At 28.7% G+C, this 12,272-nt stretch overlaps 1 protein-coding gene across 10 annotated transcripts; it reads right to left on the bottom strand.

The window, feature by feature from the left end:
- Positions 1-544: 544 nt before the first annotated feature.
- On the bottom strand, positions 545-11,252 carry LOC114926171 (uncharacterized). 10 transcript variants are annotated; one of them, XM_072231790.1, is made up of 6 exons: positions 10,533-11,252; positions 10,248-10,437; positions 9,799-10,134; positions 1,449-2,557; positions 1,206-1,271; positions 545-1,098 (listed from the first exon to the last, which is right to left on the bottom strand). In XM_072231790.1, the coding sequence occupies exons 4-6, from the start codon at positions 2,013-2,015 to the stop codon at positions 1,030-1,032; spliced, it is 702 nt and encodes a 233-aa protein (XP_072087891.1). In that variant the 5' UTR covers positions 2,016-2,557; positions 9,799-10,134; positions 10,248-10,437; positions 10,533-11,252; the 3' UTR covers positions 545-1,029. The 10 variants fall into 10 exon arrangements, 3 of the variants coding, with proteins under 3 accessions (XP_072087891.1, XP_029152572.1, XP_072087892.1); XM_029296739.2 differs by having other exon boundaries at positions 9,799-9,948; XR_011879386.1 differs by lacking the exons at positions 1,206-1,271; positions 1,449-2,557 and having other exon boundaries at positions 9,799-9,948; positions 10,038-10,134.
- Between the last annotated feature and the right edge of the window lie 1,020 nt (positions 11,253-12,272).

Below are 12,272 nucleotides of genomic sequence, written 5' to 3'. Positions count from 1 at the left end.
GATTTTTGACATTAAGTTAAAGAATGATGACTCAGTGAAGAATGTAACCATGGGTGGTGGTGAGATTGCTGCTGATATTTCACCCATGTATGATACCAATGATGCTGGTTTGGAACACAAACTAATGGAGTTGCAAAATAGAATTGATTTGTTAGAGCTTCAGAAAAATGTAGTTCCAAAAGCTGAGGGCAAGAGTAAATGTACGAATGTAGTACTTGTTATCATGTTCTTTGCAATGATAGTGTTGATTTTGTCAGTAACAATAGCTATTTTGTAAGTTATATCTTAGTATTAAGAGTTCACTGAAACCTGTATGCAAATTTGTATGCTTTTTTGTGATCTACATACTTGTGAGAAGAAAAAAATTTATGCAATATATCAGCTTTAAAGTTTTCTTCCAAAATTGTTTGGTTGATGACCTTTATGAATCCAAACAAAAAATCATATTGCTATGTCATGTAGTAAAATGAATAATGAAAAAAAAAAAGCAACAACACCATTACTTATAAGTTCAGTAACAAGTAGCATGAAATGAATAATGGAAAAAAACAACAGCACCGTTACTTATAACAGCAAATATATTGCTTTAATGTCAAATAGCAACTTCAAATCATAGAATGCAAGTCACAGATTCGACCTAATCAAAACAACATAACTGTCATAGTAGCAACTTAAACTAAAGTCAGAATTCGAGAATTCGGCCATACATGAGCCGAAACATAATTCACTAAAAAAGTTTCATCCACACTACTCTATCATCAATCTCTAAATTAAGAGTATTTCAAGTTTAGGTCCATCAACTTGAAAGCTCACTACCAAAATACAAACCAAACTATTACATCAAAAAGCATAATCATTTGTCTTCGTTCATTTCTGTCTCAGATGCTTGAACCCATGATTAGGAATAAACTGGAACATCCTTGATGTAGTACCTTCACTTGCCGCTGCAATTGTTTCTACCGAGACGCCTTGACTTGGTCTAGGTGGTGGAATAGGAGGTGGAGTGCTAGACTGGACTGGTGCAGGATATTATGGTCTAATAATAGGCTGCTTGGCCCTTACACTTTGGAGAATTGTCGCTCTAGAATTTGCTGCACCCTGTGATAAAGAAGATAGCATATGCATAGAGTAAACAAATTTATGGTAGCAAATCTAACAGTGCAGTAACACAAATTACACATCTTTACATTTAGTTTTTCACTCACCATACTAGACACAAAACCTGGTGCATTAGCTGTGGGCTGAGTTGAATTAGGATGATCGACCATATTCTAAAATAATGAAAAAATTAGCCAAATAAAAATCGATATTGGTCCTTGTGGAATTTAAAAAAAGACATATAAGTCTCCAATGTTTTCTAAAGTATCCACCTAAGTCCCTATAGAAGCCTTAAAAACTCAATTTAACAATCGCGAGCAACAATTAACAGGTTATTTATGGTGGTTTACCTGCACCTGGGGTGCTGATTGTGAGAAATGTATCTCCTCTGCAGGTTGGTTTGATGTTCCAGGATTTGCACCAGCCTTTGTCTTTCTTCTATTTGGATTAGTTGGACGTCTAGTTGTTGCTGCTGGAGGTCCTTTGCAAGTCTTGTAATTATGGCCAATCTCTCCACACTTGCTACAAGTAACTCGAAATGTCTTATTAACTTTGTTGCCGTCAGTTCTGCTCACTTTAGTCTCGGATGACTCTTTTCTTCTTCTCTTGACAGGTCTGCCAACTGGCCTCTTCTTCTCAAAATTTGGCAATCCAGCCTTTGTTCTAACAGTTTTTGGCCCATTTGCAGTTGGGCCAGATGAAGTTGACCCATAACCTTTTTGTCCAGCATTTTTTGGAGCCCTAATGTTGGGCCTAGCAGCAACAGCAGCCCTTGACATGTTTGGGCCTGCATACTTTGATCTAGAACCAGTAGCTCCATTAGTGTTTGTCTTGATTGTACTTGGCCCATCTGTAGCTTTCTTATTCTCTTTTAAAGCCTTCCTTCTTGCACCTATATTCCTCTGTAAACTCTGCATTCCTACACCATCCTCTGTTTTTTTTTTTGCCAACTTTTCTAGTATTTCTCTTCACAATCAAACAATCTGAGTCACTATCTTCATCCTCAAATTCTTCTGGGGGTGGTCTATATGGTTCATCCTCTGTCGTTTCATATCCGTCATCACTAGACTCCTCCTCAACATCTGCATCAGCATCAAAGTCCAAATTGATGTCCTCTGGTGGAGTAACCATTATTGGGTGATCGAAATATAGATAAAACTCGTCAGTCTCCTGGTTCATTTGTTTATTTTCACGCAAATGATTAATCTCCAAATCTCCTTTTATAGGGTGCAGCCCCCTCTCCAAGTCAGGAGCCTTAGGATCAAACCAGTACATAGTCTTGTAATCTAAATAGCCTAAACCTTTGAACAGAGTTTCCAGGTCAAAGAAGCATATGAGGTCAATATCCATCTTAGGAAATTTGTCAACTTTTCCATCAATATATAGAAGAACTCCCTGGTTATCCCTTACAAAATGTCCACCACAGTGAAAAACAGGAACTACATAATCCTTCATCTAACTGCAAGTACAACATACTTGAAATCAACAAACAGAATCATCAAACCCTAAACTACTCTATTTTGAGAATTTTGGTAACTGAACCCTAACCAAACACTATACAGTCACAACATAACAACCAAACCATTATACTCCATAATTATCACAGAACAGAAACTCAAAATCCAACATACTCTGTAATGGTGACATTCAGCATTGTACTTAACTAATTCAAAATTCCATAAATCTAATCAACATAAGAAAGAGAATACAAGCTCACCTTCCTCAATGAGCGTGTTCAACGATCGTAACATCCACTTCCCTCCGTCTTGCGCGCCAATTGTTGCTTCTGTTTCGGGAGCGACGCGTCAACAGAGTCACCCAATGCTAGCGTTGATGATCGAATTCTTCAGCTACTCTGAGAGATTAGGTGCGAGGGATTGACAGCCACCTTCTTTGTAATAGTTTGAAAAATGTGTGGGGTTTCATTTCTATTTGAATAGAAAGGGGTTGAAGTTGAGAAGAAGAAGCCTGACCTTGTGTCTCCCACTAAAACAACGTACGCTTGGTTCCAAGCCCTAAATGATGCCATTTTGATGAGGTGGCTGGGGACTAATTTGTCCTGCTATGACACCTGTTCTTATTGCTGGACACGCTGGATAGTAACTGTGCCACTTTAGCTTTTTTCGGTGGCATAAAATGGAGAAATAGGTCTGGGGATTATTTTGGCCGCCAGAGATAAATCATGGGGACTGATTTGGGTATTAATTTTCTTCGGAGACTAAAACGTCTGATTTTAAAATCCTCGGGGACTGATTTGGGTAATTACTCATTTTTTTTATTCACCGGAATGTGCTATTTTTTAAAAAATATAGAATAAATTTGGTTTAAAAATTAAAACTTTTTAAATTTTTGTTGTTTGGATATTTTTCAAAATCTATATTTTTCAACTTGTTGGTAAAAAGATTATTTTTTTAGTTTCAAATTTTAAAATAAAAAGTTTTCATCTTTTTTTCTTGTCCTCTTAATATTTCCGGACTTTATTTTATTTTAGTATTTTAAATAAAAATTTAATTTTTAAATTTAAAAAAACAAATAATTTTGTCTTTTGAAATCCTAAATATTTTTCAAGAATATTTTTTATTTTTTAATCATCGGATAGTTCTATTTTTTCAAAAATATAGAATAAGTTACTTTTAAAAATTTAAACTTTTTAAATTTTTGTTGATTGGATATTTTTGAAAATCTTTATTTTTCAACTTTTTGGTAAAAAGATTATTTTTTAGTTTCTAAACTTAAAAATAAAAACTTTTCATCTTTTTTTCTTGTCTTTGTAATATTTATTGATTTTATTTTATTTTTTTATTTTAAATAAAAAATTTAATTTTTAAATTTAAAAATTCAAAAAAATAAAAAATTTTGTCTTTTGAAATCCTAAATTTTTTTTCAAGAATATTTTTTTATTCACCGGATAGTGCTATATTTTCACAAATATAGAATAAATTTGGTTTAAAAATTAAAACTTTTTAAATTTTTGTTGATTGGATATTTTTAAAAATCTTTATTTTTCAACTTGTTGGTAAAAAGATTACTTTTTTAGTTTTAAATTTTAAAATAAAAAGTTTTCATCTTTTTTTTCTTGTTTTCTTAATATTTCTGGGCTTTATTTTATTTTTCTATTTTAAATAAAAATTAAATTTTTAATTTTAAAAAATAAAAAAAATTTGTCTTTTGAAATCCTAAATATTTTTTCAAGAATATTTTTTATTTTTTTAATCACCGGATAGTTCTATTTTTTCAAAAATATAGAATAAGTTAGTTTTAAAAATTAAACTTTTTAAATTTTTGTTGATTGGATATTTTTGAAAATCTTTATTTTTAAACTTTTTGGTAAAAAGAATATTTTTTTAGTTTCAAAACTTAAAAATAAAAAGTTTTCATCTTTTTTTCTTGTCTTCGTAATATTTATTGATTTTATTTTATTTTTTTATTTTAAATAAAAAATTTAATTTTTAAATTTAAAAATTCAAAAAAATAAAAAATTTTGTCTTTTGAAATCCTAAATTTTTTTTAAAGAATATTTTTTTATTCACCGGATAGTGCTATATTTTCACAAATATAGAATAAATTTGGTTTAAAAATTAAAACTTTTTAAATTTTTGTTGATTGGATATTTTTAAAAATCTTTATTTTTCAACTTGTTGGTAAAAAGATTACTTTTTTAGTTTTAAATTTTAAAATAAAAAGTTTTCATCTTTTTTTTTCTTGTTTTCTTAATATTTCTGGGCTTTATTTTATTTTTCTATTTTAAATAAAAATTAAATTTTTAATTTTAAAAAATAAAAAAAATTTGTCTTTTGAAATCCTAAATATTTTTTCAAGAATATTTTTTATTTTTTTAATCACCGGATAGTTCTATTTTTTCAAAAATATAGAATAAGTTAGTTTTAAAAATTAAACTTTTTAAATTTTTGTTGATTGGATATTTTTGAAAATCTTTATTTTTAAACTTTTTGGTAAAAAGAATATTTTTTTAGTTTCAAAACTTAAAAATAAAAAGTTTTCATCTTTTTTTCTTGTCTTCGTAATATTTATTGATTTTATTTAATTTTTTATTTTAAATAAAAATTTAATTTTTAAATTTAAAAATTCAAAAAAATAAAAAAATTTATATTTTGAAATCCTTAATATTTTTTAAAGAATATTTTTTTATTTTTTTAATCATTGGATAGTTCTATTTTTTCAAAAATACAGTATAAGTTAGTTTTAAAAATGTAAACTTTTTAAATTTTTGTTGATTGGATATTTTTGAAAATCTTTATTTTTCAACTTTTTGGTAAAAAGATTATTTTTTTAGTTTCAATATTTAAAAATAAAAAGTTTTCAACTTTTTTTCTTGTCTTCGTAATATTTATTGACTTTATTTTATTTTTCTATTTTAAATAAAAAATTTAGTTTTTAAATTTAAAAATTCAAAAAAATAAAAAATTTTGTTTTTTGAAATCCTAAATTTTTTTCAAGAATATTTTTCTATTCACCGGATAGTGTTATTTTTTCACAAATATAGAATAAATTTGGATTAAAAATTAAAACTTTTTAAATTTTTGTTGATTGGATATTTTTAAAAATCTTTATTTTTCGACTTGTTGGTAGAAAGATTATTTTTTAGTTTCAAATTTTAAAATAAAAAGTTTTCATCTTATTTTTTTAGTAATTACCCAAATCAGTCCCCGAGGATTTTAAAATTGGACGTTTTAGTCCCCGAAAAAATTTACTCAAATTAGTCCCCAAGGTTTATCTCCGACGGCCAAAACAATCCCCAGACCCATTTCTCCATTTAATGCCACCGAAAAAAGCTGAAGTGGCACAGTTTCTATCCAGCGTGTCCAGCAATAAGAACAGGTATCATAGAAGGACAAATTAGTCCCCAACCACCTTATAAAAAGGGCACCGTTTAAGGATTGGTACCAAACGTTGCGTTTAAGTGGGAAACACAAGGTCATGCTACTTCTCCTCTACCTCAACCCCTCTGTACTTGAACAGAAACGTCTTCTTCGTTGAAGCTTTTAGAATAAATTTGGATTAAAAATTAAAACTTTTTAAATTTTTGTTGATCGGATATTTTTAAAAATCTTTATTTTTCAACTTGTTGGTAAAAAGATTATTTTTTTAGTTTCAAATTTTAAAATAAAAAGTTTTCATCTTTTTTTCTTTTCTTCTTAATATTTCTGAACTTTATTTTATTTTTCTATTTTAAATAAAAATTTAATTTTTAAATTTAGAAATTCAAAAAAATAAAAGATTTTATCTTTTGAAAACCTAAATATTTTTTCAAGAATATTTTTTTATTATTTTAATCACTGGATAGTTCTATTTTTTTAAAAATATTGAATAAGTTAGTTTTAAAAATTTAAAATTTTTAAATTTTTGTTGATTGGATAATTTTAAAAATCTTTATTTTTCAAATTTTTAGTAAAAAGATTATTTTTTTAGTTTCAATATTTAAAAATAAAAAGTTTTCAGCTTTTGTTCTTGTCTTCGTAATATTTCTTGACTTTATTTTTTTTCTATTTTAAACAAAAAATTTAATTTTCAAATTTAAAAATTCAAAAAAATAAAAAAATTTTGCCTTTTGAAATCCTAAATTTTTTTTAAGAATATTTTTTTATTCACCGGATAGTGCTATTTTTTCACAAATATAGAATAAATTTGGTTTAAAAATTAAAACTTTTTAAATTGTTGTTGATTGGATATTTTTAAAAGACTTTATTTTTCAACTTGTTGGTAAAAAGATTATTTTTTAGTTTCAAATTTTAAAATAAAAAGTTTTCATCTTTTTTTCTTGTCTTCGTAATATTTATTGATTTTATTTTATTTTTTTATTTTAAACAAAAAATTTAATTTTTAAATTTAAAAATTCAAAAAAATAAAAAATTTTGTCTTTTGAAATCCTAAATTTTTTTTGAAGAATATTTTTTTATTCACCGGATAGTGTTATTTTTTCAAAAATATAGAATAAATTTGGTTTAAAAATTAAAACTTTTTAAATTTTTGTTGTTTGGGTATTTTTAAAAGTCTATATTTTTCAACTTGTTGGTAAAAAGATTATTTTTTTATTTTCAAATTTTAAAATAAAAAATTTTCATCTTTTTTTCTTATCTTCTTAATATTTCTAAACTTTATTTTATTTTAGTATTTTAAATAAAAATTTAATTTTTAAATTCAAAAAAATAAAAAATTTTGTCTTTTGAAATCCTAAATATTTTTTCAAGAATATTTTTTTTATTTTTAATCACCGGATAGTTCTATTTTTTCAAAATTATATAATATGTTACTTTTAAAAATTTAAACTTTTTAAATTTTTGTTGATTGGATATTTTTAAAAATCTTTATTTTTTATCTTTTTGGTAAAAAGATTATTTTTTTTAGTTTCAAAACTTAAAAATAAAAAATTTTCATCTTTTTTTCTTGTCTTCGTAATATTTATTGATTTTATTTTATTTTTTAATTTTAAATAAAAATTTAATTTTTAAATTTAAAAATTCAAAAAAATAAAAAATTGTCTTTTGAAATCCTAAATATTTTTTCAAGAATATTTTTTTATTTTTTAATCATCGAATAATTCTATATTTTCAAAAATAGAATAAATTAGTTTTAAAATTTTAAACTTTTTTAATTTTTGTTAATTATATATTTTTGAAAATCTTTATTTTTTAACTTTTTGGTAAAAAGATTATTTTTTTAGTTTCAATATTTAAAAATAAAAAGTTTTCAACTTTTTTTCTTGTCTTCGTAATATTTATTGACTTTATTTTATTTTTCTATTTTAAATAAAAAATTTAATTTTTAAATTTAAAAATTCAAAAAAATAAAAAATTTTGTCTTTTGAAATCCTAAAATTTTTTTCAATAATATTTTTGTAACACCCTCACTATCAGAAGTCACGCTTCCGGCTGCGCTACTCTGATAGCAAGAAGTATTACGACTACTTTACATACTAAATACTAAAATAGGAGCCTGTGACTCGACACTGTATCGCTGTTTTCTTAGAAAATCGGAAATAAATACTTTATCTTAAGAACAAAACACATGCAGGCATAAATTCATATACAAGACTCTTTACGTAATATCTTATAATATAATATACATATAAAACATACAACTCATATCCCTCTTACAAACTTGTAATAGCAAAGACGAGGGAAGAAAATAATCTATTTAACACAACAGCATATAAACCAGACGCAGTATAACTCCTCTTAATGCTTCTTCATCTGGTTTTTAAAAAGGTAAAGCTATAGGGGGTGAGAACCTAACCACACGGTCTCATCACTAAATTTCAAAGTTGTTATAAGAAGATATTTAATAAGAAAACTGTGTTCAACCTCAGTGATTATTATTACCTTATAAATCTTTTAAAAACCAATAGGTAATTGTTCCAAACTTTTTCAAAGAAATAATGTTTAATCTTTCAAAAATCCAAAACCTTTCATTTCTTATAAGAAAATCTCAATCAGAAACCAACCACGCAACCAAACATACAATCATTAATTCAACACCAGAATTCATTCTCAAATGTGCACGCCAGGACACACACAGGCAAGACAGATAAGGAAAGCACAAGTAGGTAGCAGTTACAGCAAATAGTCAAGTAGCAATTAAGAACAAGTTAACAATTAGGCAAACAAAAACAAGTTCAAACCCAAGCAAAACATACAAATGCATATGATGCATGTCTGTCCTATGGCTGATGAGGCTCATCTGTCGGTTATCCAGCCAACCCGACAAGTCTGAATTGTCCTTAGACTGTCCCCCGACGTACATCCCCAAGAGTCTATGCATAGCTTTTTCTCAAATAATCAATATTGCTCAATGAGGGTAACATTCCCGGGAATTTATATAGTGCCCGGTCACACTTACGTCGTAGGGTCAACAGAGTATCGAGTTTTCAACCTGGTACACGTGGTGGCAAGCCACGGCACTTAATCCAGGAAACCTCGTATCTCAAATCATTAAATCATTTAAGCCAAATTTCATACATAATCATTCATCAATATCTAAGTCATTCTCAATATCGTTATCATTCGTCAATCCATATCTCATTTCTAAATTCATTCAGAAATCATATTTCAAAATCAATCCTTATCATCCTTCTTTCCATTCCATTAATCAACAAATCTCAGTCCAAAACATAATTCTTTCCTTTCTAAATAAATCAATCTTAAAACATATAACGTTCAAAAACTAAATCTTTTTAAATAATTACTTCAGGCAAAACTTCCAATTTTATAAAATTTCGGCAGCATCTCCTCTAAAACTTGGACACTGCCACCCTTTTCGGGTCCCACCCAAATATTTCTCAAACCTTTTCTCAACCATTCCCAAATTTCAAACATTTTCCAGAGTTGAACCAGTTCCAATATCAAATTATTCTCAAATCAGACCAATTCCAATAATAAAACTCTTTTTAAAATCAAACCAGCTCAAGTATTAAATCTTTTATAAAGTTAGACCAACTCAAAATCAAACCGCTTTAACTCCAAACCAAGAAAAACCATTTTCATAATAATCAAGTAGATAACTTTTCAAACCCATTTCTTAACAACAACCGTACTTCACTCAAACAATCAAGCAACCAATAATTCAGTCCAACATACCATCACATCCGTAAGACAAATATAATCACAGAAGTAAATCTTTTCGTATCAATATCTATTTATCACAACTCTGTAATGTAAAATAGATTTTAAGAAAAACCCCTACCTCGATTAACCGAGTTCGCACAAATTTATCTTGATAATTCCCTCTCCTTTTAGTTCATGGAAGCAACGATTAGTATTAACCCCACGAAAATAGCAACAGCTCTAATGCCTCTTATAGCGACCACATTATTACAAATCGCAATTACAGCAGCTGAAACAACTTCAAGAAACCCAAACAATTACATATTCAAAAATTGAATCAGAATAAGCATGGCAAAAATAGTAAAACATGTAAATAACCTAGAATAGAAAAAGATATCAGCCCAGAATCATTAGGAACAGTTCTGGTGTCGGCTCCTAGCGGCAGAAGAACAGGAATCTGACCCGGACACCCGTCCTAGCGGTAGTAACATCACTCAGAGTGATTAAGGCAGCAGAGACACCAACAATAATAAGAATAGTGGAACAAAATAGAAGCAGAACAAATTCAAGAAAGGAAGAAACCGTTACCGGTAAATCTGGACCGGTTTCGGCAACGGCGCACAACTAAGTAATTTGCGGCAATAGAAACTCAAGAAGACAGAGGCTTTAGCTGTGGTCTCCGGCAACGCAGCAGCATCCTGGGTGCAACCACGGCGGGCCCAACAGCTTCAGTGACAACTCCCGGCAAGCACAACAACTCTAATCGCACATATAATAACTGAAACTCAATTATATAACAAATACCACCATAAATTCCTCAGTAACTTATAACAGAACGATAATTATGGATGTTTGGAATGAGGAATAGCTTACTGTAATTAGGGGACCTATAGAAACAGAGCGGCGGCGGAATTCCAGCACTAAGAAGAACCGAAATCAGCTTAAACAAGTCGGGCCAGTACCAAAACTAGAACCAGACGGGGTTCGGAATGGTAAGAGCGTCCTCCTGCAACTGCAATAGCATTTTCCAGTATCCTTCAACGAGCAGAGTTAGAATTGTAACGGCAACTCCCACCACCGTCACCTTCTCTCTTCCGGTGGCCAGCTCAAGCGGCAAGGACGGTGAAGGCTTCGGCGGCGACAACCATGGGAGCTCGGCGCGAAGCTGACAGCGACAGTAGACACGAACGGCGGCGATTCCTCCCGCGGACGCAGCTGGCGGCGCGGATTGTTCTCCCTTTGCCCGATCCCTCTCTCTCCTCTTCGCGACATCGCCGGCGACGATGGTGGCGGAAGCTCGTGCTCCTTCCTTCCTCAGCGACAGAGACGCGGCTTGTGGCCCTCGTGAACGGCGACGATAGGGCGTGGGTCCTCTTCCTCCTGCTGCGCCTTTCATCTGCGAACCTTCTCTCTCTCACGCGGCTGGACTAGCGGCGACGGCGGCAGCAAGACCCTCCGCGCGCCAGCGCGTTCTTCCTCTCTTCCCACTTTTCTTCTCAGTTTTCCCTCTCTCCTCTCTATCCCTTCTCCGTTCTCCCTCTTCTTTCTTTTTCTTTTTTTTTGTTTTGTTTTGGTGAATGGGGGTGAGCAGCCGAGGGGTTTGGGGGGGGGGGGGGGTGTTAGTATTAGGAAGATTAGGATTTAATTTGGGAATATTTGGGTTAATTAGGATTTGATAATTCTAATTAAATTAGGGTATATTTTATTAATTTGAAATCTAATTTAATCTCTTGAAATTACTTTAAAAATATTATTTAATTATCAATTTGTTAATTAGATTTTAATCAAGTATCTTAATTTAAAATTAAAGATGATATAATTTATTTTTACGAAATTAAAATATTAAATTTTAAAATCTCAATTATTTAAACTAAATCATATAAAATTTGTATTCTTTTACAACTGTTAAATTTTATAATTTAAGTATAGAAAATTATTCAATAATAATGAAATTAAGTAAAATTTATATTTTAATTATCAAAACCTGATTTAATTATTTTCAATGAAATAATTTCTAAAAATAAAATACCTAATAAATAAATAAATTTGAAATTGGCTCAAAATGAAATTTTTCCAAAATTTTTGGGTCTTACAATTTTTTTCTTCACCGAATAGTACTATTTTTTCACAAATATAGAATAAATTTGGTTTAAAAATTAAAACTTTTTAAATTTTTGTTGATTGGATATTTTTTAAAATCTTTATTTTTCAACTTGTTGGTAAAAAGATTATTTTTTTAGTTTCAAATTTTAAAATAAAAAAGTTTTCATCTTTTTTTCTTGTCTTCTTAATATTTCTGGACATTATTTTATTTTTCTATTTAAAATAAAAATTTAATTTTTAATTTTAAAAATCCAAAAAAATAAAAAAATTTGTCTTTTGAAATCCTAAATATTTTTTCAAGAATATTTTTTATTTTTTTTAATCACCGGATAGTTCTATTTTTTCAAAAATATAGAATAAGTTAGTTTTAAAAATTTAAATTTTTTAAATTTTTGTTGATTGGATATTTTTGAAAATCTTTATTTTTCATCTTTTTGGTAAAAAGATTATTTTTTTAGTTTCAAAACTTAAAAATAAAAAGTTTTCATCTTTTTTCTTGTCTTCGTAATA

Source organism: Arachis hypogaea, unplaced genomic scaffold (assembly GCF_003086295.3).
Source record: "Arachis hypogaea cultivar Tifrunner unplaced genomic scaffold, arahy.Tifrunner.gnm2.J5K5 arahy.Tifrunner.gnm2.scaffold_21, whole genome shotgun sequence".
NCBI classification, from domain to species: Eukaryota; Viridiplantae; Streptophyta; class Magnoliopsida; order Fabales; family Fabaceae; genus Arachis; species Arachis hypogaea.
The sequence above is the reverse complement of the archived record's forward strand: the minus strand, read 5'-3'. Positions and strand labels throughout refer to the sequence as shown.